At 35.9% G+C, this 21,081-nt stretch overlaps 1 protein-coding gene across 2 annotated transcripts; it reads left to right on the top strand.

Annotated features, from left to right (window-relative positions):
- Window positions 1–8,949: 8,949 nt before the first annotated feature.
- Window positions 8,950–20,125, top strand: LOC125475752 (uncharacterized aarF domain-containing protein kinase At1g71810, chloroplastic). Of its 2 annotated transcripts, XM_048580992.1 has the most exons (21): window positions 8,950–9,347; window positions 9,432–9,476; window positions 9,678–9,716; window positions 10,578–10,748; window positions 10,865–11,017; window positions 11,256–11,291; window positions 11,502–11,545; window positions 12,440–12,530; window positions 13,035–13,076; window positions 13,188–13,296; window positions 13,785–13,899; window positions 13,993–14,042; window positions 14,175–14,253; window positions 14,858–14,908; window positions 15,713–15,854; window positions 16,001–16,045; window positions 16,570–16,674; window positions 16,787–16,828; window positions 17,042–17,212; window positions 18,138–18,257; window positions 19,722–20,125. In XM_048580992.1, exons 1-21 carry the CDS (start codon window positions 8,976–8,978, stop codon window positions 19,824–19,826), a joined length of 2,127 nt encoding a protein of 708 aa, XP_048436949.1. In that variant the 5' UTR covers window positions 8,950–8,975; the 3' UTR covers window positions 19,827–20,125. The 2 variants fall into 2 exon arrangements, with proteins under 2 accessions (XP_048436949.1, XP_048436950.1); XM_048580993.1 differs by lacking the exon at window positions 16,001–16,045.
- The last annotated feature ends 956 nt before the right edge of the window (window positions 20,126–21,081 follow it).

Raw genomic sequence — 21,081 nt, 5'->3', positions numbered from 1 at the left:
TTCTGACGAGGAAGGGAGCCAGGCTTCGACGAGAAACCTGTTGGTTTATTACCATTGAAAATATTCAATCTGGGATTTTAATTTTGGGTGGTGAATCAATGAGTGGGTTTGTATGGAGGGTGGGATTTGATAAGGTATAGTAAATATTTCTGGTATTATTTTGGGTATTTTACCATTTGGAAGAGAATTACTCCGGCGTAGGACACAAGTTTACTGTCAAATCTTGTTCTTATGTTCAATGCATCTGGTTCTTTTGTAGAAACCCCAAATCTTGTTCTTATGTTCAATGCATATGGTTCTTTAGCATGGATTTTCCGAACTTGTTTCTTCCTGCCAAATAACAATAGGCATGAAATTTATTAAGAATGCTTTGTGAATGAGTTGCCTTGCTGAGCATTTTCACATGATTGCCTCTTATTATGCAGGTTGTGTTGGCAGCTAATGACTTGCCTTCTATCAATGATCTAACTTACACTGAACTGATTGAGATTATATCAATGATGTAACCTCTTTTTTCTTATCCGGTTCAGTGCAAACACAGTGTAAATAATACGGTCATTAGCTCGATATTGCATCAAACGCCCGACTAATTTAGTCAGTATTATCCGGTGGCTATTTATCATATCCAACAGAAATAGTCAGTACAGTCTGAGTTGCCAAACGAGGCCTAAAGCTCACTGGACTAGACTGGAATGGACTAAGAGTGAGTCCAGTCCCGTGTTTGTTCCCTATAGGTCTTATAGTTAATGAGATTAGCTCTCATTTGTCCCGACTAAAATAGGGCCTAGCCAGTCTTAGCTAAGCCTCCCCCCCCCCCCCAAAATCATGGGATTGCTAATCTCGTCTCCAAACTTGCATAGGACGATCGCATGCAGCAAGTCTTGTGAACTGCAAATCTGCAAGAATGCTTCTAGGCAACTCCGTTTGCCAACCCATGTCCAGATCTGAAACCCAGCACCACCCACTGCCTAAATCTCAACACCAAAATTCAAAAACATATATGCAAAACAATAACAACAACAATCCCAATAGCAAAATTATTCCTTATTCCCAAAAATTCCCATAAAATTTCCAAAATTTCTTCCTTTTCCCATAAAATTTCGGAAAAAATAGATAGAGAAGGGGAGAGAGTAGCTTTGGGACAAAGAGAAATAGAGAGACAAAGAGGGAAGGGAGAGTAGCATGGGGACGATTTGCAAGAAAAATGATTTGAAGGATGTTGTGTTGCAGGAAAAAAGATGGAGAAAAGAAGTGATGGGGGATGAAACTAAAGAGGAAGAAAAGGGAAGAACTCTCCAGAGCGAGAGGTGGAATGTCTGCTTCAGAAATAAAAAAGAAAAAGTGTGATTTAGTAATAAAATATTATTAGATTGTATTATATAATATGATATTATAGTTTATTAATTATCCTGTTTTTTAGTCCGACATTGTACCAAACGCATCACTAAGTCAATCCAACTTAGTCTAGTCCAGCTTAGTCCCTGAAGTTAGTCCAGTCCGAGATAGTCTGATACAACAAACGCACCATAAAGATTTAAAAGTGCAGTCAGTACTACAGGTATTATTTATTTAACATGTTTTATATTCAAATCTCGTAGATGACGAATTCGTTGAATCTCGTGAATGATGAATTCAATATCACTGCCCATTATTCAGCTTATTCAAACCCTCCCACCGCTTAATGTTAAAATATCGATCTACTAAAAAAAACGACTTAAAATGTTTTATGAGAAAATAATATTTTGGTTTACAAAAGCACAAAAGTGCTTCTGCCAAAAAAATCATCTACGCTCTTCCTACGTAGAGTAATGAAGTATCTATTCAAAATTCATTGCGCTTTTACAAAGGATAAGGGGTTGTGATGCTTTTAAAAAAGATCGCTTATTAAAAAATATAGAACACCAACTGTGTTGGTAGAAAAAATGCTTTTTAAAAAACTGTTGCTAATAACAGTAGAAAAAAAATAGAAAATTTAGAAAACCAAATGTGTTTGGCAATATTAATTATTATGTCACATTCAATATTATATCATTTTTAGTTATTTCATATATCCACATAAATTTCATATAAAAATTTGTCAAACACTTAAACATGTTTTTTGTTAAACGCACTTTTACCAAAAACAAAGGCTTACCAAACATATTACAACTTTATTTTACAAATATTTATTTTTATAATACAACAATAAAAGTTTTTTTTTTTTTTAAAACATATTTTAAAACTATTTTTACCAAAAATGTTTTTTCTGTTATAAATAGGTAAAGGTTAGATAGATAACCTTTACTAGTGATAGAAGTGAAGCAGGTGTAAAATATCACACTATAATTGTAACACAAGGGAATAACTAATAAAAGTGGGAGGAATAGATATTGATGTTATTTATCTTTCCTTTCTTTCTCTTTTCTATATATGTTGATAGTAGTCGAAGTGCTCTATTTATAGAGCAACTCCGTATTATTACACTTTGAAAATTTACAACACACCTTTTGAAAAATAATCTCCTTCATTTTCAAGTCCACATATCAAAACTGCCAATGTTTTCATTCATCTGCCAATATTGCAAAACCAATTTGTGTGGATGTTGAAAAAGTCTACCAAGGTTTTCAATATCACTGTGGGCATTCATTAACCCACTAGCATTTTCAACACTCCCCTTTGGATGCCCACATATCAACATCAGTTGCCTCATTAAAACCTTACTTGGAAAAACTCAGTGGAAAAAATCAATAGCGAAGGAAAAATAGTACAATTTTACTTGAATTGTTATGCTTATGTTGCCTTGTTAAAACCTTGATAGGAAAAACCCAGTGGGAAAAATCCTAATCGAAGGAAAAAGAGTACAACATGCATGTATCATGGATGCTTCCCCTGATTCCGCATTCTCCAAATTTATCTGATTGTTATGTCGACGTAATCCGATACTTTGCACTATCTTCTGAAACGTGCATTTTGGTAGAGATTTGGTGAACAAGTCTGCCAAATTTTCATTGGAACGGATTTGTCTGACTTCAATAACTTTAGCCTTCTGAAGCTCATGTGCACTGAAAAACTTTGGAGATATGTGTTTAGTCTTGTCGCTCTTGATGAATCCTTATTTCATTTGGGCAACACAAGCTGCATTATCTTCATGGATGATAGTTGGAGTGTCTGTCTTTGAAGGTAGAACACATGAATTCCGAATATGATAGATCATTGATCTTAACCAATAACATTCACTACTTGCTTCACGTAAAGCAAGTATTTTTAAATGATTTGAAGATGTAACAACTAATGTTTGCTTGGTTGAGCGCCAAGAGATTGTTATATCTCCATTCTTGAACACATATCCAGTTTGTGAGCGGGTTTTATGCAGATCAGAGAGAAAACCAGCATTTGCATATCCAACAGGGACCTGGTCATTTGTGGATTTCTTTGAGTAAAAGAGAGCCATGTTTGTTGCCCCATGAAGGTATCGCAATACATATTTGACTCCCTTCCAATGACGAATTGTTGGAGCAGAGCTATACCTTACTAACAATTTGACTGAAAAAGCTATATCTGGTCTAGTACATTGTGCTAAATACAATAAAGCACATATTGCACTCAAATATGGTACTTCTGGACCAAGGACCAGTTCATCATCTTCTTTTGGACGGAATGAATATTTCTTAATGTCCAAAGAATGAGCGACCATTGGTGTGCTGAGTGGATAAGCCTTATCCATACCAAATCGCTTTAGGATTTTTCAATGTAAGATGATTGGTAGACCAAAATTCCACTAGCATAATGCTCGATCTACAAGCCGAGACAAAATTTTGTTTTTCCAAGGTCTTTCATTTCAAATTCTCTTTACAGATATTCAACAGTTTTATTGAGCTTTTCAGAGGTTCCAACTAGGTTCATATTATCGACATATACTGCCACTATAGCAAATCCAGAGTTAGATTTCTTAATGAACACATAAGGGCAAATGACATTGTTGATATATCCTTCTTTAATCAAATACTCCCTGAGATGATTATACCACATTCGTCCCAGATTGTTTCAGCCCATACAATGATCTCCTTAATTTGATTGAGAGCATACCTCATGGTTTATTAGTTGTTTCAGGCAACTTAAGTCCTTCTGGGACTTTCATATATATGTCAGCATTTAATTCTGCATATGGATACGCGGTGATGACATCCATAAGTGGCATGTCAAGTTTTTCTGAAACCACTAAACTTATTAAGTAACGGAACGTAATTGCGTCCATTACAGGAGAATATGTCTCCTCATATCAATTCCAGGTCTTTGCAAAAAACCTTTTGCGATGAGTCGTGCTTTATATCTTGCAATCTCGTTGTTCTCATTGCGTTTCCTTGTGAATATCCATTTGAAACCCACGGGTTTGACGCCATGTGGGGTTTGGACTACTGGTCCAAAAACATTTCGCATTTCTAAGGAATTTAATTTTGCCTAAATTGCATCTTTCCACTTAGACCAATCTTGTCTCTGTTTGCATTCATCAACAGAGTAGGGCTCAAGATCATCACTTAATATGATTTCATTGGTTACTGCGAATGCAAACATGCCGTCGATGATTATTTCATTCCAATCCTATAATTCATTAGTACAAGCATAATTTATAGAGTTTTTTTTTTTCATGTACCTCTATTTCTTCAGGTACATGTGTCTCATCAAGGATATTTTCTTTTTCTGAAAGTACAAAATCATGAATACAGATGTGTCATTCATTTTTTTTCTTCTTGAATGATTTCATTTGGATTCAGTGTACTCTCGACTTTCTCTTTCGAAGGGCTGAATCTTTTGAACCTGAAGGTCTACCATGCTTCAGGCGTGCACCAGATAAATCATTTGCTAGCACTTTATTTTGTCCAATAGGGGCATCAATTCTTGCAGGTGCATTTGTAGCTGGTATATGTGATTTTATTAATTTCATAGCATCATTAAATGCATTTGACATTTGATTAGCAATACTTTGAAGATGAACGATCATTTTCACTTCATTTTCACATTGAGTACTACATGGATCAAAATGAGATAAGGTGGGAACAACCCATGATAGCTTTTTTCGTTCTTTTGGAATGGTCTTTTTTCCCCCTAACGACGAGAAGACTGTTTCATCAAAGTGACAATCAGCACAATGAGATGTAAACATATCACCTGTCAAGGGTTCCAAATATCTAATGATAGATGGTAAATCAAAACCTACATAAATTCTCAGTCAGCGCTGGTGTCCATTTTAGGGCGTTGTGGTGGTGCAATAGGTACATAAACATCACAACCAAAAACTCGTAAATGTGAAATGTTTAGCTGATGCCCAAACACGAGTTGTATTGATGAGTATTGGTGGTTGGCTATAGGTCTCAATTGAACCAATGATGCACCATGCAAGATAGCATGTCCCTATGCAGAAATTGACAATTTTGTTTTCATAAGCAGAGTGCGAGCTATTAACTGAAACCGCTTGATCAATGCTTCTGTTAAACTATTCTGAGTATGGACATGAGGAGCGGGGTGTTCAATATCGATGCCCAATGTCATGCAGTAATCATCAAAGGTTTAAGACGTAAATTCACCAGCATTATCAAGTCGGATTGACTTAATGGGGTAATCTGGGAACTGTGCTCGTAACTTAATTATCTGAGCAAGAAGTCTCGCAAAAGCTACATTCTAAGTAGATAAGAGACAAACATGTGACCATTGAGTAGATGTATCAACCAAAACCATAAAATATCGAAACGGTCCATAAGATGGTTGGATAGGCCCACAAATATCCCCTTGACTTCTTTGCAGAAATGATGAGGATTCAGCATCAACTTTTAGTTATGATGGTCTAATTACCAACTTCCTTTGAGAACAAACCTTGTAAAGGTTTTCATTTGAGATATCAATGTGTCTTCTCAATAATAGATGTCCATTAGAGTTGGTAATGATTCTACGCATTATGGTAGATCTTGGGTGACTCAGACGGTCATGCTAAAGCACATAAACTTTTGAATCAATGAACTTCTGGTTCATGACAGTATATGATTCAACTGTCTTTATGTATGTATAATACAGTCTACTCGTCAAACCACACAACGTCTTCAATATACGCTTCTGGGTATCATTGGAGGTAATGCATAGATACTCAGTATTTTCTGTACTTTTTTGTTTCAATGTAGTATCCATTTAAACGAATGTCTTTAAAACTCAACAAATTTCAAATAGATCGAGTAGCGTATAAAACATTATGTATAGACAATATTGTTCCATTTGGTACCATAATCTGGGCTCTTCCTAAATCTTCAATCATATCTGATTGTCCTGATATTGTTGTTATCCTTACTTTTGTAAGCATCAATCTTGAGAAATACTTTCGATCTAGAAGTATTGTATATGTGGTTGCGTTGTCTGCAAGACAAATATCTCCGCTAGTTCTCATGTTTTGAGAATGACCGTAGTTTTTATCCATACTCTCTGAGGAAGGGAATTACACTTAAAAGCAATTTATAACAGGAAATTTAAAAGCCATTTTTATTGAATCTAAAATGCTAATTTTTAAACTACAAGTTCAGCATAATAAAAGTACATCAAACATCAATGATTCAATCAGACCGGTATACTTCATTTCCCCTTTCCACCATGAAGTCTGAGACCTCTAGGTGAGTTGTGTTCAACTACCTTGATAAGTCACACACTGGATCAGGTATATCCATTGGTTTAGCCTGGTCGAGAAAATTGGTCTCGACACCCTTTTCCTTGAGGGAGGCTTGATATAGATCCACCAAATATTTTGACGTACGACACGTACGCCCTCAGTGCTTGTCGACACCACACCTATAGTAGGCTCCGTCAGAGTTTCGAGGAGTATTGTTCATACGAGCTTTACCTTTGTGACGATTTTCATTTTTGAAGTTCGGGCCTGAATTATGCCTCGGAACCTAGTTGTGAAACTAGACACCATAATTCTTGCCTTTCTCGTTCCACCGTCCTCGCCTGTGGCCACGTCCTCGTTTACGATTGTTGCCACCAGAGGAAGTGGCGTTCATTTCGAGGGAAGCATCATTCACTTCTGGGAATGATGCATATCCAGTAAGTCGGAATTGATGATTTTTCATCAGAAACTCATTGTTTTGTTCAGCAACCAGGAGCACAGAGATCAACTGGTTGTATTCAGTGAAGCCTCGCGCTCTATACTACTGTTGGAGGAGCACGTTAGAGGCATGAAATATGCTAAAAGTCTTTTCCAACGTATCTTCCTCAATAATGGTATCCATACAGAGCTTCATCTAAAAGGTAATTCTGAACAATGCAAAATTGTACTTAGCCACTGGCGAGCCTTTGGAAGAATCATCGTTATCTGATAATTGCATCTGTTTCTCAATACTTTCCAGAGAGTTAATGGATCTTCAATCGTTAAGTACTTACTCTTTAATCCCTTATCAAGATGACGACGAATAAAGATCATGGCCTTCGCTCGATCTTGAGAGGATGAGCTGTTTTCTTCCCTAATGGTATCTCCAAGATTCTTTGCTTCCAAATGGATCTTGGTATCCATTACCCAGGTAAGGTAATTCTTCCCTGTAATGTCCAGGGCAGCAAAATCAAGTTTTGCCAAGTTCGCCATTTTCTTTTCTTTCTAAAAAAAAAAAAAAATGAGATGTGTAAGAACTTGTAATAATATGTATTCCTAGAGGTATATAGTGTTAGAACTTCTGGTTCTTACAAATTTTTTATTTTGATATTCAGGCCAAAATGATAAGCACTTGAAACTTCTGGCTCGAGATTTACATGATGAATGAGGAGGGCAATTATACCGCACCACTCAAGTAACAGGAAAATTTAAATATGCAAAGTAGGGTGGGCGATTATACCGCACCACCTAAAATTGCAATGAAATTAAACAGCAGACAAATTTAAATACGCAGGGTAGGGTAGGCGATTATACCGCTCCATCTAAAATTTGCAGTAAAATTAGATCTGCAATCTAAGATAGGCGATGATACCGCACCATCATGGATTGCAGTAAGATTAAATTTGCAGTTCAAAATGGACGATTGTATCGCACCATCTTGAATTGAAGTAAAATTAACATAAATAAACACTGATTTAGTAATTAAGATCCACACCAAACAAGAAATAAAAAATATATGTAACTGTTAGGTTGAGAACTAAAAGCAGGCATGGTGCAAACAGTTCTTCGCAAATGTATATCCAGCAGTTGATGCAGAGGAAGAAGATGAACAGTAAAATCCTTAGAGGAAACATTTTGTTTTCTTTCGGCAAAGAGAAATGAGGAATAGTTATATTTAGAGAGTCGTGCTGATAACGTGTTATAAATAGGTAAAAGTTAGAGAGATAATCTTTACTAGTGACAGGAGCGAAGCAAGTGTAATATATCACACTATAATTGTAACACAAGGGAATTACTAATAAAAATGGGAGGAATAGATACTTATGTTATTTATCTTTCTATTCTCTCTCTTTTTTATATCTGTTGATAGCAGTCAAAGTGCTCTGTTTATAGAGCAACTTTGTATTATTACACTTTAAAAATTTACAACACACCTTTTGAAAAATGATTTCCTTCATTTCCAAGTCTACATATCAACACTGCTAATATTTTTATTCATCTGCCAATATTGCAAATCTAATCTACGTAGATGTTGAAAAAGTCTACCAAAATTTTTAATATCAGTGTAAGCATTGATTAACCACCAGTAGCATTTTCAACATTTTCAAATACATTTCGGCCTAAATACGGAAAACAAAAGGCCCATTATCCAAAAAAGAAACGGCCGCGAAATGCAACGTTCACTTGCAGACAAGCATTCTTCAACATTGATTTATTCATTCAATTCGTACACGACTGCATAACACGAGTGGTTCAAATTCCACAAAACCTCCTCTCCAAATTCCAATCCGCCTTCCGCTCATTTCACACACCACAACGCTCACTTCCCCACCATTCCAGTTCCTCCTCCACTTCTTCGCTTCCCTTCCAGAAAATGATTCTCCGCCTCCCCTCGCCTTCTCTCCCCTCCTCCTTCCTTTCCCCTTCCGCACCAAACCCCCCCCGGCGGTTCTCTTCATCCTCCTTCCCCCGCCCCCGCCATCGTCTCTCCATTCTGCGATGCGCCGCCGGAAACGACGTCGTCGAACTCGACGCCTTCACCAAGAAGTCGGGCTACCTCTTCGAGCTCAGCGCCCCCGAGGCCAACTCCATAGCCGACTACGATATCTCCAAAATCGGCGCCATTTACCGGCGGAAGCCTCTGATTCTTCTCCGCCGACTCTCTCAGATTGCCTTCACTTTCGGCAAGTGGTTCGCGGTTCGCTACATTGATAACCTGACGGAGCGCTCTGACCGAATGTTCGAGGTCAGTCTGTAATTCTGTTCTTGTTCTGAATTTGTTATTACGTTTACAGTATTAATTAATATTGGTTAATTTGTTTTGTTGCAGCTTAGAGCTGCCGAGCTTCGGAATATTCTGGTAGAACTCGGACCGGTGCGTTATGCTTACTTCTTCCCTCTGTTTCACTTACAATTACAATAAGCTTCTTCTGCTGAATTTACTTTGATTATCCTTTTCATGGACTTCAAAGATTCACTTGATTACAGTTGTTAATTATTTGTGATTTGTTGTTGTATAGTTGATTAGTTGTTAATTAAGTTCAACTTTTTTTATGTTTTTTTCTTAATCTTATAGGCATATGTCAAAATTGCTCAGGCCATCTCATCTCGACCAGTAAGTTGCTCATACTTTACAGTTATTGGAGCATGATGTTCTTCCTACCTTGGTGAAATGTCAAATTACATATTCCTTCAGAATGTCTGCCTTCACTTTTAATATGTAATGCACTTTTCGAAAATTAATGCTTTTAAGGCCTCATGTGCAAATTGGATATTTCAGAATGCCTTGGTGACAGTTTCCCGTCACATACAAAACTAATTTTCAGAGTAATTCTCATGCATCCCCAAGATCACTATGCGTATAGGCCAGCTTCTGTAGACATTCTTGATGAATTCTCTAAGAAATTTAGCCATCCTTATATATTTCATGTCTTAGTGTTTTAGTCGCTGAGATATTGGCATTGTTTCCAAAAGTAGTTCTGGGATTCCATAGTGCCACTTATCCACGAAAGTGTGTCATCTCTTAGCTCTAAAGCAGTGATTGTGCATTTGTAAACAAATAATTGATGCCTTGAGTCCTCTCTGTGGATGTTAAATTTTCATTGATTTCTCACTGCAAAGGAAGTTGATGTGTCCTGCCCAATTATATTAAAGTACTTCTTAAAAGTCGTTGAAGACAAAAGAGAGTAAAGGATCATTATTTAGTTTTTTTTTTTTTTTTTTTTTTTTGCAGAATGTTAGGGTTGTTTGGTATACTTCTTGGATCCTTTTTCTTTTCTTTTCTTTTTTTTATTTTATTTATTTATTTATTTATTTTTTATAGTTTTGAAATGAGTATTCATTAATTTAGTTACATTCATCATTTCTGAAAACAAGAAATTGAATCCAAGAAGGATAACAAATAGGCCCTTAGATTTATGGGTCTATCTCATCAGTAGCTTTGCTTTTCCTATTAACTTTGCTCTTTCTTTTTAAGGACTTGATACCACCATCATACTTGGATGAGCTCTCACTGTTGCAAGATCGAATATCTCCATTTTTTACGGAAGTTGCTATAAACACAATAGAACAAGAACTTGGTTTACCGATAGAAGTGCTTTTCTCAGAGATCTCACCGGAACCTGTAGCTTCTGCTTCCCTTGGACAGGTTTGATTTGTTTATGCTTTCTTCTTGATCCTGTAACTTAGGTTTTGGCATTTTCTGTCTTTATTTTTATCTTGAAATTCAAATTCATAAATATTCCTGTGTCTCTCTGATGCTAGGTTTATCAAGCCAGGCTTCGCCGTACGGGACAGCTTGTTGCAGTAAAGGTGCAAAGGCCAGGAGTACAAGCTGCTATTTCCTTAGACATATTGATCTTGCGTTTTCTAGCTGGTCTACTTAGGAGAATAAGAAAATTAAACACTGATCTTCAGGTAATGTTGCAACATGTAACCTAGTATTGCACCACCCATCTAGTATAGTGTCAATGAGATAAAAATTTACGCATCCATTATGGCATTGATGATGATTTTAACTATACAAACAAACATTAGTGCATACCAATGTATGATACAATGTGTATGCGCATATTTTTGTTTTATTTTTATTTTTATTTGTATCTTTTGACACCTTCTTGGCTTTTCATAACATCTACGTGAACTTGACATGCAGGCAGTTGTTGATGAATGGGCATCAAGTCTTTTTCGGGTAAAAAGTGACCCCTTTATGCTCCTTGTTGATTTATTGGCTTGCTACTTATAGCAGCATACCTTCAATTTTGTCATGTGTTATTACTTGCTTCCCTTTTTCATTTGTAATTCCCTAAATATCATTCTATTATCTATGATATCATTTTGGCTGTATAAGGTTTATTCTTAGAACTTTATATTGAATACAGGTAAATCATATTGAATGCAGGAGATGGACTACAGAACTGAAGCAAATAATGGTATCAGATTCAGGTAAGAACAGGGATTTCAAATTTACATTATCTTAGTGATTGATAGTTATGTAGGAGCTAAATTCAAAGCATAATAAATAGAGCCCATCTAAACACAAGAACATATAATTGAAAGTTCTGTCTACTTTTTTTATGCAGCAATACAATTTATGCATGTATTTGAGGTTCATTGTCCTTAAGTCTCTCTCTGTCACATGATTAATGTCTCAGGTGTCATAAGTTATACCTTTTAGAATTTCTGAGTGTATTAACGTGGGTCTTTCCGGATTCATGTGCCAATTACCCTATAACAGAGGATACTTGATAAATGCTTTAGCAATAATCCCCAGGATTGTTTTTTCCTGCTTCAATTTGTCACTTTCCTTTCTTTTCCTCTCTCTGAGCTGAGATGATATTATTTTCCTCTTCCTTACATAATTGATATATTGTTATTAATTTTGTTTCGTTGAAAGGTTACTAAGCTTATAGGTTAACTAATTTAAGGTACCTCGTTTCTATCTCTTGAAATGTTATACTTTATACTCTAAGCAAATAAGTTACTGTGAAATTTTGATTATGAATTGTCTCATGATCACCAAAAAGCTTCAATTTGTAGGCTTTATCCTTTGGAACTAAGCAATAGTTCTATGCTCTTATCTTGATTCCTGCCTGATGCTTCACTAGTTAAATATGATAATGATGCTTGATAATATTCTCTAAATATTAGAGATGAAAAATTGTTTCAGCTGCAGTAACATTTTTTGGCATTGACCTTACAGTACCATCATGAAATTTTCAAAGCGTCATTTTACTTTTTCTTTCACTTCCTTGATAACCTTAAATCCTTTCCACTTGTTATCAATTTTATGATTCATATTGAACTTAATATCTATATTGATGCTCTAATTGTGATCAGACAGCTATACGGTGGTATACCCGATGTTTTGGTTCCGGAAATGTATCTGGATTACACAACTCGCAGGGTTCTTGTGATGGAATGGGTGGAGGTAATTGCTATTGCGGTTGTTTTGTCTTTATTCACTTGTCTGGATGCCAAACCCTAGAAAGGACAACTTCAAATGGCTTGGTGACCATTCTATTTAAATTATTTCATTTAATTTGAGTGCATGAATGTGAATTACGAAACCACTTTAGATTCAGGGCTCCTATGAGCTTTTGTAACTAAATAATATCAGAGTTTATTTTGTAACTATTGCACTATTAAGTTCTAAGCTCAAGTTTTGATTCTGAATTTTTATTTGTTTCTTTGTAAACAAAAGATCCTTAAATGCTGGGTATCCATGGTACAACTTTTCTCTATCCCATTTCTTTTGTAACTTAAGGCAAAGTTCTTAAGTAAAATCACTCCTGAATATCATATGAATTGCAACTGGTAGTTGTATGTGACCTAAGTACTTGAAATATTTTCCTTAAAGATGTATTTTTATGTGCTGTTTAGTTGTTGATTTCGTTTCAACTTATGTTTTTATTTTTGTTTACTTATATACTAGGGGCAGAAGCTGTCAGAAGTGAATGATCTTTACTTGGTTGAGGTCATACGCTAAACAAAATTTAATTTTTGGCATTACTGAATTTATTAATTTCTCTGATTTTTTACTTTGTATTAGTGCTAAATAAAATGCCCTCTTCTTGGTTCTGATTAGGTAGGGACGTACTGCTCATTCAATCAACTTCTGGAATGTGGATTCTACCATGCAGATCCACACCCTGGAAATCTTCTTCGTACATATGATGGGAAACTTGCTTATTTAGGTACGAGCCTTGCGCACAGGTGTCAATAACTGTACATGTTTTGTACATAACAAAAGGAAATGTGTAAAAATGGTGGAATAATAAATCGTAGTTGCTGCTGAGCAAGAAAGAATAGTTACTTACAAAGGACGGTGGATAGTAGGAGCCTGTCTGAGACAAAATAGGCCTCTTATAATAACTTGATTTTGTAATTGAGTACTAGGTTTTCTAATAAAAAAATTTGTTCAAGGAATTGATGAATTTATTTTACACATACAAAGTCATTTATAATTTTATATTGAATTAATATAACTGAATGGTAGTTTTTATGGTCACTGTTAGGCTCTCCTTAATCAATTTGTGTCTCATTGATTGCTTATATGTTTGATTTATCTGTCGTACTATGTTTGCACACTATGCCTATTTAATTACTGTTCCTGTTATGTACTTACAGATATTGTATATCAATCAGATTTAACTTTTAATATCTTCCACGGTTCCACCACCAGATTTTGGTATGATGGGTGAATTTAATCAAGAACTCCGCATTGGATTTATTGAAGCTTCTCTCCATCTTGTAAACCGTGATTTTGGTGCATTGGCTAAGGACTTTGTTACTCTTGGGTATCATGTTTGTCTATTTCTTCAATTTCTGAACAGGTTTTTCTTGTTGTATTTGCTGGTAGTTACTTGGTAATTTTCTGACAAACTCTTCAGATTTATTCCACCAACTGCAGACAAGGAAGCTGTTACAAAGGCTTTAACAGGTTTCTTTTTGTGTCTTCTTGAACCTATGGATTCAGTCTGGTTTGTTGGGATTAAACGTTTAAGTTAGTGAACTCTTTCTGTGGAGGGGCTCCATTAATTGGTCTGATAAGACCTGTATTGCTGTTCTTTAGGTGTCTTTCAGAATGCTGTTGCCAAAGGGGTGCGCAATATTAGCTTTGGAGACCTATTGGGAGATTTAGGAGCCACCATGTAAGTCATTTTTCATTTCATATTATCCCTTCAAAGATATATCTTATACATTTATAAATGAAAAGTCAACTTCAGTGGCATCCATTTCATTCCCGTCATTATTATTGTTATCACGACCTCCATCACCACCACCAACATCAGCATCTTCCCTTTGATTTTGGAGAATAAAGCCCTTGAAGTCCAGTAAGGCACATGTGTTTCATCCACATTGGGGCAATGCACCCAAGATCCAATATTTCGAGCCAGCTTCCATGGAAAATTCAGACTTTCTTTTTTATGCTGGCAAACAAGCAACCATTCTAGGGGCTGTCGACGTATGAAAAACTTGTTTAACTTAAGCTTATAGAACCTCTTGTCTAAGTGGAATTTCTCTTGTAATTGGTGTAGGCAAAGTTGTGCAAGACCACACAATATTATAACTTATATTTCTCTGTTTGCCCTACTTCTGATGATATCCAAGGAATCTTTGCCTTCAAAAAGTAACCACTTTCTGTCATAGTTCCTGAAGATTGGAAGAATCTACTGTTATATTGAAGTTGACTTGTGTGCTTTAGGTATTATTTTTCATTAATGACTCGATAGATTTTCTCTTTGTTTGTTTCAGGTACAAGTTCAAATTTCGTATACCTTCTTATTTTTCTCTTGTCATTCGAAGGTACTTTTGGGTTTCCACTTTCCAAAAATATAAAATGGACCTCTTGCACTGTCAAGTTATATTTGATTATGATACTCAAAGAGAAGTAATAGACTCATTCTGTGACAAGTTAAATCCACTTCACCTGATCATCACATAACTTCTTTATTTTTTTGCGACGACAATCCTTTACCAAAATTGCAAATTGTAGGGTTCTAAACTTTTAGGTTCCTTGATGAATCATCTCTGCCAACATTGACCAAGTTAGAAATCGCTTAGTCATCTGGTTATCATCCTATCATTGTATTGAAATAAACAGTGCTCTTCTGTCTGTTTGATGATAGTTAGATGACTAAATGGGTTTCTATTTTTTTTGGAGGATAATACTTCAATGGGATCTAATATATGAACAGTTTGTATTATTGAATCGGATGGAGAGCATTGCCCACATGCGATCCCTTTGTTCTTGCTGTTTTTTTTGCACATAACACAAATGTGGAGGTGAACAAATATACTTCTTTTCTAAAGCATATCATGAATATTGTTTTTTATCATAGGGCACCAAGGGAAAAACTTATAATTTAGTGGGTACATTAGGCTTACAAGTCATCTATATGGCTCAAAAATTGGATCGGCAAGATTTACTTTGAAAACCCGTGGAAGCATGAACAGATCAATATATTTTGTAATTCCTGGACTCAACAAGACATTTTAGTTGGATACGATAAATCTGGAATTTGTGAGAAGTTCTCTCATTTAAGTGCCTACCAAATGTTAAACAGTGGTGTTATTTTGTGTTGTTTAATACTCTTTTATATCTCTCAGCCTTGCCGTATTGGAAGGTGTTGCCATTGGCTTCAACCCAGATTACAAAGTTTTAGGTAGCACATACCCATGGATTGCTCGAAAAGTATTAACAGACAGCTCAATAGAGCTCAAGTCCTCCCTGCAGGCCCTTCTTTATGAGGTGAAGGTTTCATACAATTTTTTCATTCTTAAGTGTTTGAGTTATGTATCTTTGTTCGGTTGCTTCATTAATTTAAAACTGTCTATGTGCACCATATCCTTTGTAGTTTGTACCACAGCCTTAATTCCTAAATCCTCCCTTATCAGGATGGCGTTTTCAATATCGACCGTCTAGAGTCTTTACTTTCTGAGGTAATAACTACCGCTTCCTATATTTTCTTAATTAGTCTGGTTTCCCAATTTTATGATTGAGATGTAGGTTTCCCGGTCTGTTTCTTGTGAAATCTCCATTACAAATGGCATGTGATTTAGATACTTGATGCATTTTGGCTCACACTAACATCTTAGTTATCTCAAATCTCAATACCTAGTTGAGAGTATTTGCCCCACATGGGAAATGAAAGACTTGCATTAGTAGTTTAAGATCTTGGGCCTCTACACCAATTGCCAATTAATTGTGTTGGATGCTCTAGTCATAACATGATAGCAGAAAATGCTATCCACATATTTGTCCGAACAGCTACATGGACTCCTGGTCCATAAAGAAATCTACTCTAGGTTGACCTTGAGTGTACCTCAGCTATTACCAGCTTCAGAACACGAGTAGCCTTTCTAAATTCCCCTGGTTGCATGTTAGCTTTCTAATCTTGTCTTGTTTAGCGTATGTAGAAGCTCACATGATGTTTGAATAAATGTCAATTACTGTTTTCTTGTAGGCTCTCCGTGCTAGAACAGAGAAGGTCATGTCAAGAAAGCAAGAAGATGATGCTAATTCTAGGGTAGTTGTCAAACAAGTCCTTTCTTTTATGTTGGCAGAGAAGGTACGAATGTTTACGTACTTATTTCCTATTCATCTTCAATCTGGGAAGCCCGAATCATAAAATCAATTTCATATCTTTCTTTACTTGTAATGATATAATAATGCAATTTCAGGGTGCATTTGTGAGGGACCTACTTCTTCAAGAATTTGTTAAGGTAGAATTATTCGTCATATGCCTGTTATTTTAGTTGTAATCCACAGTATAATGGTGAAAGCATTTAAGTCGGTCCAAGTTTGAATTTCTTCTTTCAGGTTACAAGTCTAATTTTTGTATTCAATTTATTTTGGTCTTTGTTCTTGCTATTCTTATTGTTGTTTGGTAATTTATTTATTTTTTTCTTTCTATTTCTTTCCACAACTGATGGTAGGGATTGGACGCACTTGGGCTGGCAACCTTGGATTCTATTATGACAAGTATACCTTTCGCTGCTACCTTGTCCATCTCAACAATGACCAATGAAGACAAAATCAACTTAAGAACACTCCGTCGCCTTCTGCGATTGCTGTCAGGGTTGCAAAGAAATGAAAACTCCAAACCAGTAAGATTTTGAGCTTGTTTGGCATAGTGGAGTTGGTGTGGTTTCTGGTTGTGGTATAGCTTAGGACTTTCCTCGGAAACTTCTAACAGTAGTTCGGTGATGCCATTTATGTTTTGATATGAAAGTATGTGGAGTCTAGATATGTTAGTAAATCTAAGTTTTGATCAATATGAATATCAACTATTCTTTTCTTCTTTATCAGATGGTTTCTTTTTTCAAACAGTTTTCTGTGTGACAAAATACAAAAATATCTATTGATAGGTCATTTTGAGTGCTGGAAGTTCTTTATAGATTGTCTCCTAGATTGGTGTTAAGGCTCTTTTCAACTTCTTTGGCCTAAATGTAGCGGCTGTTCACATGAGTTCAATTAATAAATTAATTACTCTGATGACATCTCTGTGACAAACAAGAGTAGCTGTTTGGATAATTGGAAAAGATGGAGGCAAAGCAGCTTTGGGGTTCAATTTAAACAACCTTCTAAATATTTGTGAATTGGAACCTTTAAAGGGAAGATATCATTTTAAGAAAGTTACTTTTCACTTGGACTTACCATGTTCTAGTATGTTCTAGGCAATTTTGTTGCAATAACTTCATTTTATAGTATGACGTGAGAGTTGTTGGTCTAGCGTTCAGGTCCTTGGTTTGCTCCCAAGTGGTCTGGGGTTCAACTCTCTCCCACGGTACCCACCTAGCAAATGCTAGACTTTCTCGCTCCCCAAATGTTGTGGGGGGCTAGTGATTAGTCGGGTCAAAGACTCAGATACACTAGTATTAAAAAAAAAAAAAAAAATAGTATGAGTAAGCTTTGTTGCTAATTATTTGTATTCATTTTATTTAACACTAAAGCATGTGACTTTTTCAGTTGACGAGTAATCTTAAGATTGCTAGTTAATAGTTACTGATCAATATCAACTTTGGCTTGTAGTTCATCAGAGACGATACCCCATACAAGAATCAGCAAACGAACTCGGATGAAGCAGCATTAGTTTTCAACCAACTTGCATCCGTTCAAGAAATTCTACCTCTCCTTTCTGTTCTTCCTGAGGTAAGGAACTAATTTTTGTTGGAACAAACTTGTTTTTGCACCCATGCACTTGTTTAACATGATGGTTTCTATAATAACAACTAGCATATGGGCACACACAAAGTGTGTGAGAAAATTTTTTATTTTTGTTTTTGAAATAGAAGGAGAGAGGAGGAGAATGATAGAGAATGTGGGAGTGGGGAAGTTTTTTTTTTGTTCTTTTTTTTTTTTTTTTAAGTAGAGATATGTTAGGATTACATGTAGGTGAGGCTTTGATAAAAAACAACAAAATTTAGTTGTGTGAAATTACATTTCTGCCCCATATTTCTTATTCATGTTTTGTTTTAATTAGAGGGTTAAACTGATAATTTCATAGGGTTTTGGTTGACAATGAGCGTTTTATTAATTAGTAGAGGTAAGAGAAAATGCTAATTTACATCATTTTAATGAATGTCATATTGTACACATTACACAGCACAAATTTAGGACATCTCTTCTATGATGACAATGAAGTAATCAGAACAAAGTCGTTTTTGCACCCATGCACTTGTTTAACATGATGGTTTCCATTGTAGTACACATTACACATGGCACAAATTAAGGACACTTTTCTATCATGACAATTAAGTAATCAAACTATTCTTATACTAGGAAATAGTGTTGGTGAAAGACGCTTGTTGATTAGTTGACATGTTAAAATACAAAATTACTCTCTTTCTGCTCCAGCCATTGTAGTTCTGGAATAACTTGATTGCTCAATACATCGTTAGTGTTTGGATGATCATTCATGTCTCATCAATATTTTCAGATTCAATAGGACATAACAGTAGTCCTAGAGACGATGGGTGTTATTTCTCAGCAATCTCTGAGGAGTCTTCACAGAATAGGGTTTCAACTAGGATTTCAGATTTTATTAATAGAAATGACTAATTTTCGGGTGGTGGCAAAATAGCTGTTAAAAGTTTTAGGCAATAGACGCTTGTCTAGATTTAGTGATCATTTAGGTCAGAAATTGACTCGTCTGCATAGAGTTTTGTTCGTATATCTGGGCCTTGTAGTTGTCTGGATTACTGCAAACGTATGCAACTCATTCCCTGATATTTGATCGCGTATCAGTGTGGCAAACAGATTATACCTTTTCACCAGCTGGTACATTATGTTTTTGTATTTATAGCACCTGCAGTGAAGCCAGGACTGAGAATGGGGTTTAAGGAGGTGAGGGCTGTAGATGGGGTCGGGACTTGTGGGGTGCTACCGTGCTAGGAAGTTTAATTTATTTTTGGTCACATTCAAGTGCTTGCATCATCGGGCTTCAGGGGAGGCATCGTTTTATTACAATGAATTGAAAGCATCATCAGTTGTTTTCTTAAGTTGACTTTCGAAACAAGCCTTGAATTTGCGCCTAAAGTTAATTTGATACTCTGTTAATATGAGGATTACATTTTACATGCTTGCTGATTGCTGATTGCAATTTTACTTTGGCAGCTCCCACCAGAATCACAACAGCAGTTACTTAATCTCCCGGCTGATCTTACAGGACGATTAATTTCCCGTGCTGCTGCAAGGACAATCCGAAGGATTGTTTTATGATTTCTAAATGCATTTTCCACAGCAAGCAAAGTCGCTAGCTTATTCGTCATGTGATCTGTACAGAAATTCGAAAGCGCACGATAGAACTGTGACAAGCAGGAACTCAGAGGGTTCCAGTACCTGAGAAACTATTTTGAGCTCTTTTTTTCCTGGATTTTATGGGCTGCATTTGTTCATAAGAAAATTACATAGGTGCGGACAAGTTGTGCAAAGGTTCGAAGTGAGGTCTCAAAACAATGTTTAGACCTCCTTATGAATTTAAATAATTAAAGCTAGAGCTAAACCTAAAATTTCTCTCATCTTATTGTCTGAGGTTGATTCTCCTTTGGTGATCTCTCTCATTCATCGTTCTCCTAGCTTGGAAATCATACGTTCTTACTTGGGCAATAAGAACCTAGAGTTTTTTTAAACTTTACACTCAACGTAAGGGTTACACCGAGTGAGCTGATTTGTTTGCCCCTTATATTCGCAATGGGCCTTGCGGGTAGGCCGAGAATTTACTTGAACATGAGATTGGAGATTGCCAGCGTGCCATTACTAGTTACTTCTAGTAGATGGATTTGAGTAAAGAGATTGCTTGTTTAACTTCTAATCAAAAGATTGTGCAATTGGGAGTGGCTCAATTTAGGTTCTTCTTTGCCTTGTATGATAAGGAGTTTACTTACGTAGAGAATTCAATCACAGTATATAAATGGTAAAGAGAACAAGGAATTGCTTACTTGCTTTGTATTGAAATGACAATAACAACTCAAATAGAGAACTTGTATTGAAATGGAGGAATACCTAATACTGGTAAAGACAACAAAGCTATAATGAAATCAGAGAGCTTTGAAATGAAGAGTACAGCTGTTGGTTTTCTAGAGAGAGATTTGTTTAATTGTTTGAGTAACCATAGTACGAACACAAAGCAACTTGATGTAGATTCTACGTACTCCAAATCTACCGCCTTAAGAAATGACATTAAAAGAAGCCACTTGCTACTTTATACTAACCCACCTCACTTATATGAGAAATATCTCTAAACATATATCAATATAATAATGGGTACCACTTTGATATCTGTAAGCCAAATATGTGTTACTTGATACAAGTCTAATCTAATTTCACAATAACCCTACAAAAGACCACAATTTGATTTAGTCCAAAAAGAGCGAAATTTGCCAATTTTAAGTTACAAACAGAACCTAAGGGGACCTCTTGCGAGTCATGAGCTCGTATTGATGAACTTGCAATCGGAAATTAGACGGATGTGCCA

Source organism: the organism of the source record quoted next, unplaced genomic scaffold, assembly GCF_019419815.1.
Source record: "Pyrus x bretschneideri cultivar Hongxiangsu unplaced genomic scaffold, Pyrus_bretschneideri_v1 Contig16, whole genome shotgun sequence".
NCBI lineage: Eukaryota > Viridiplantae > Streptophyta > Magnoliopsida > Rosales > Rosaceae > Pyrus > Pyrus x bretschneideri.
The sequence above is the reverse complement of the archived record's forward strand: the minus strand, read 5'-3'. Positions and strand labels throughout refer to the sequence as shown.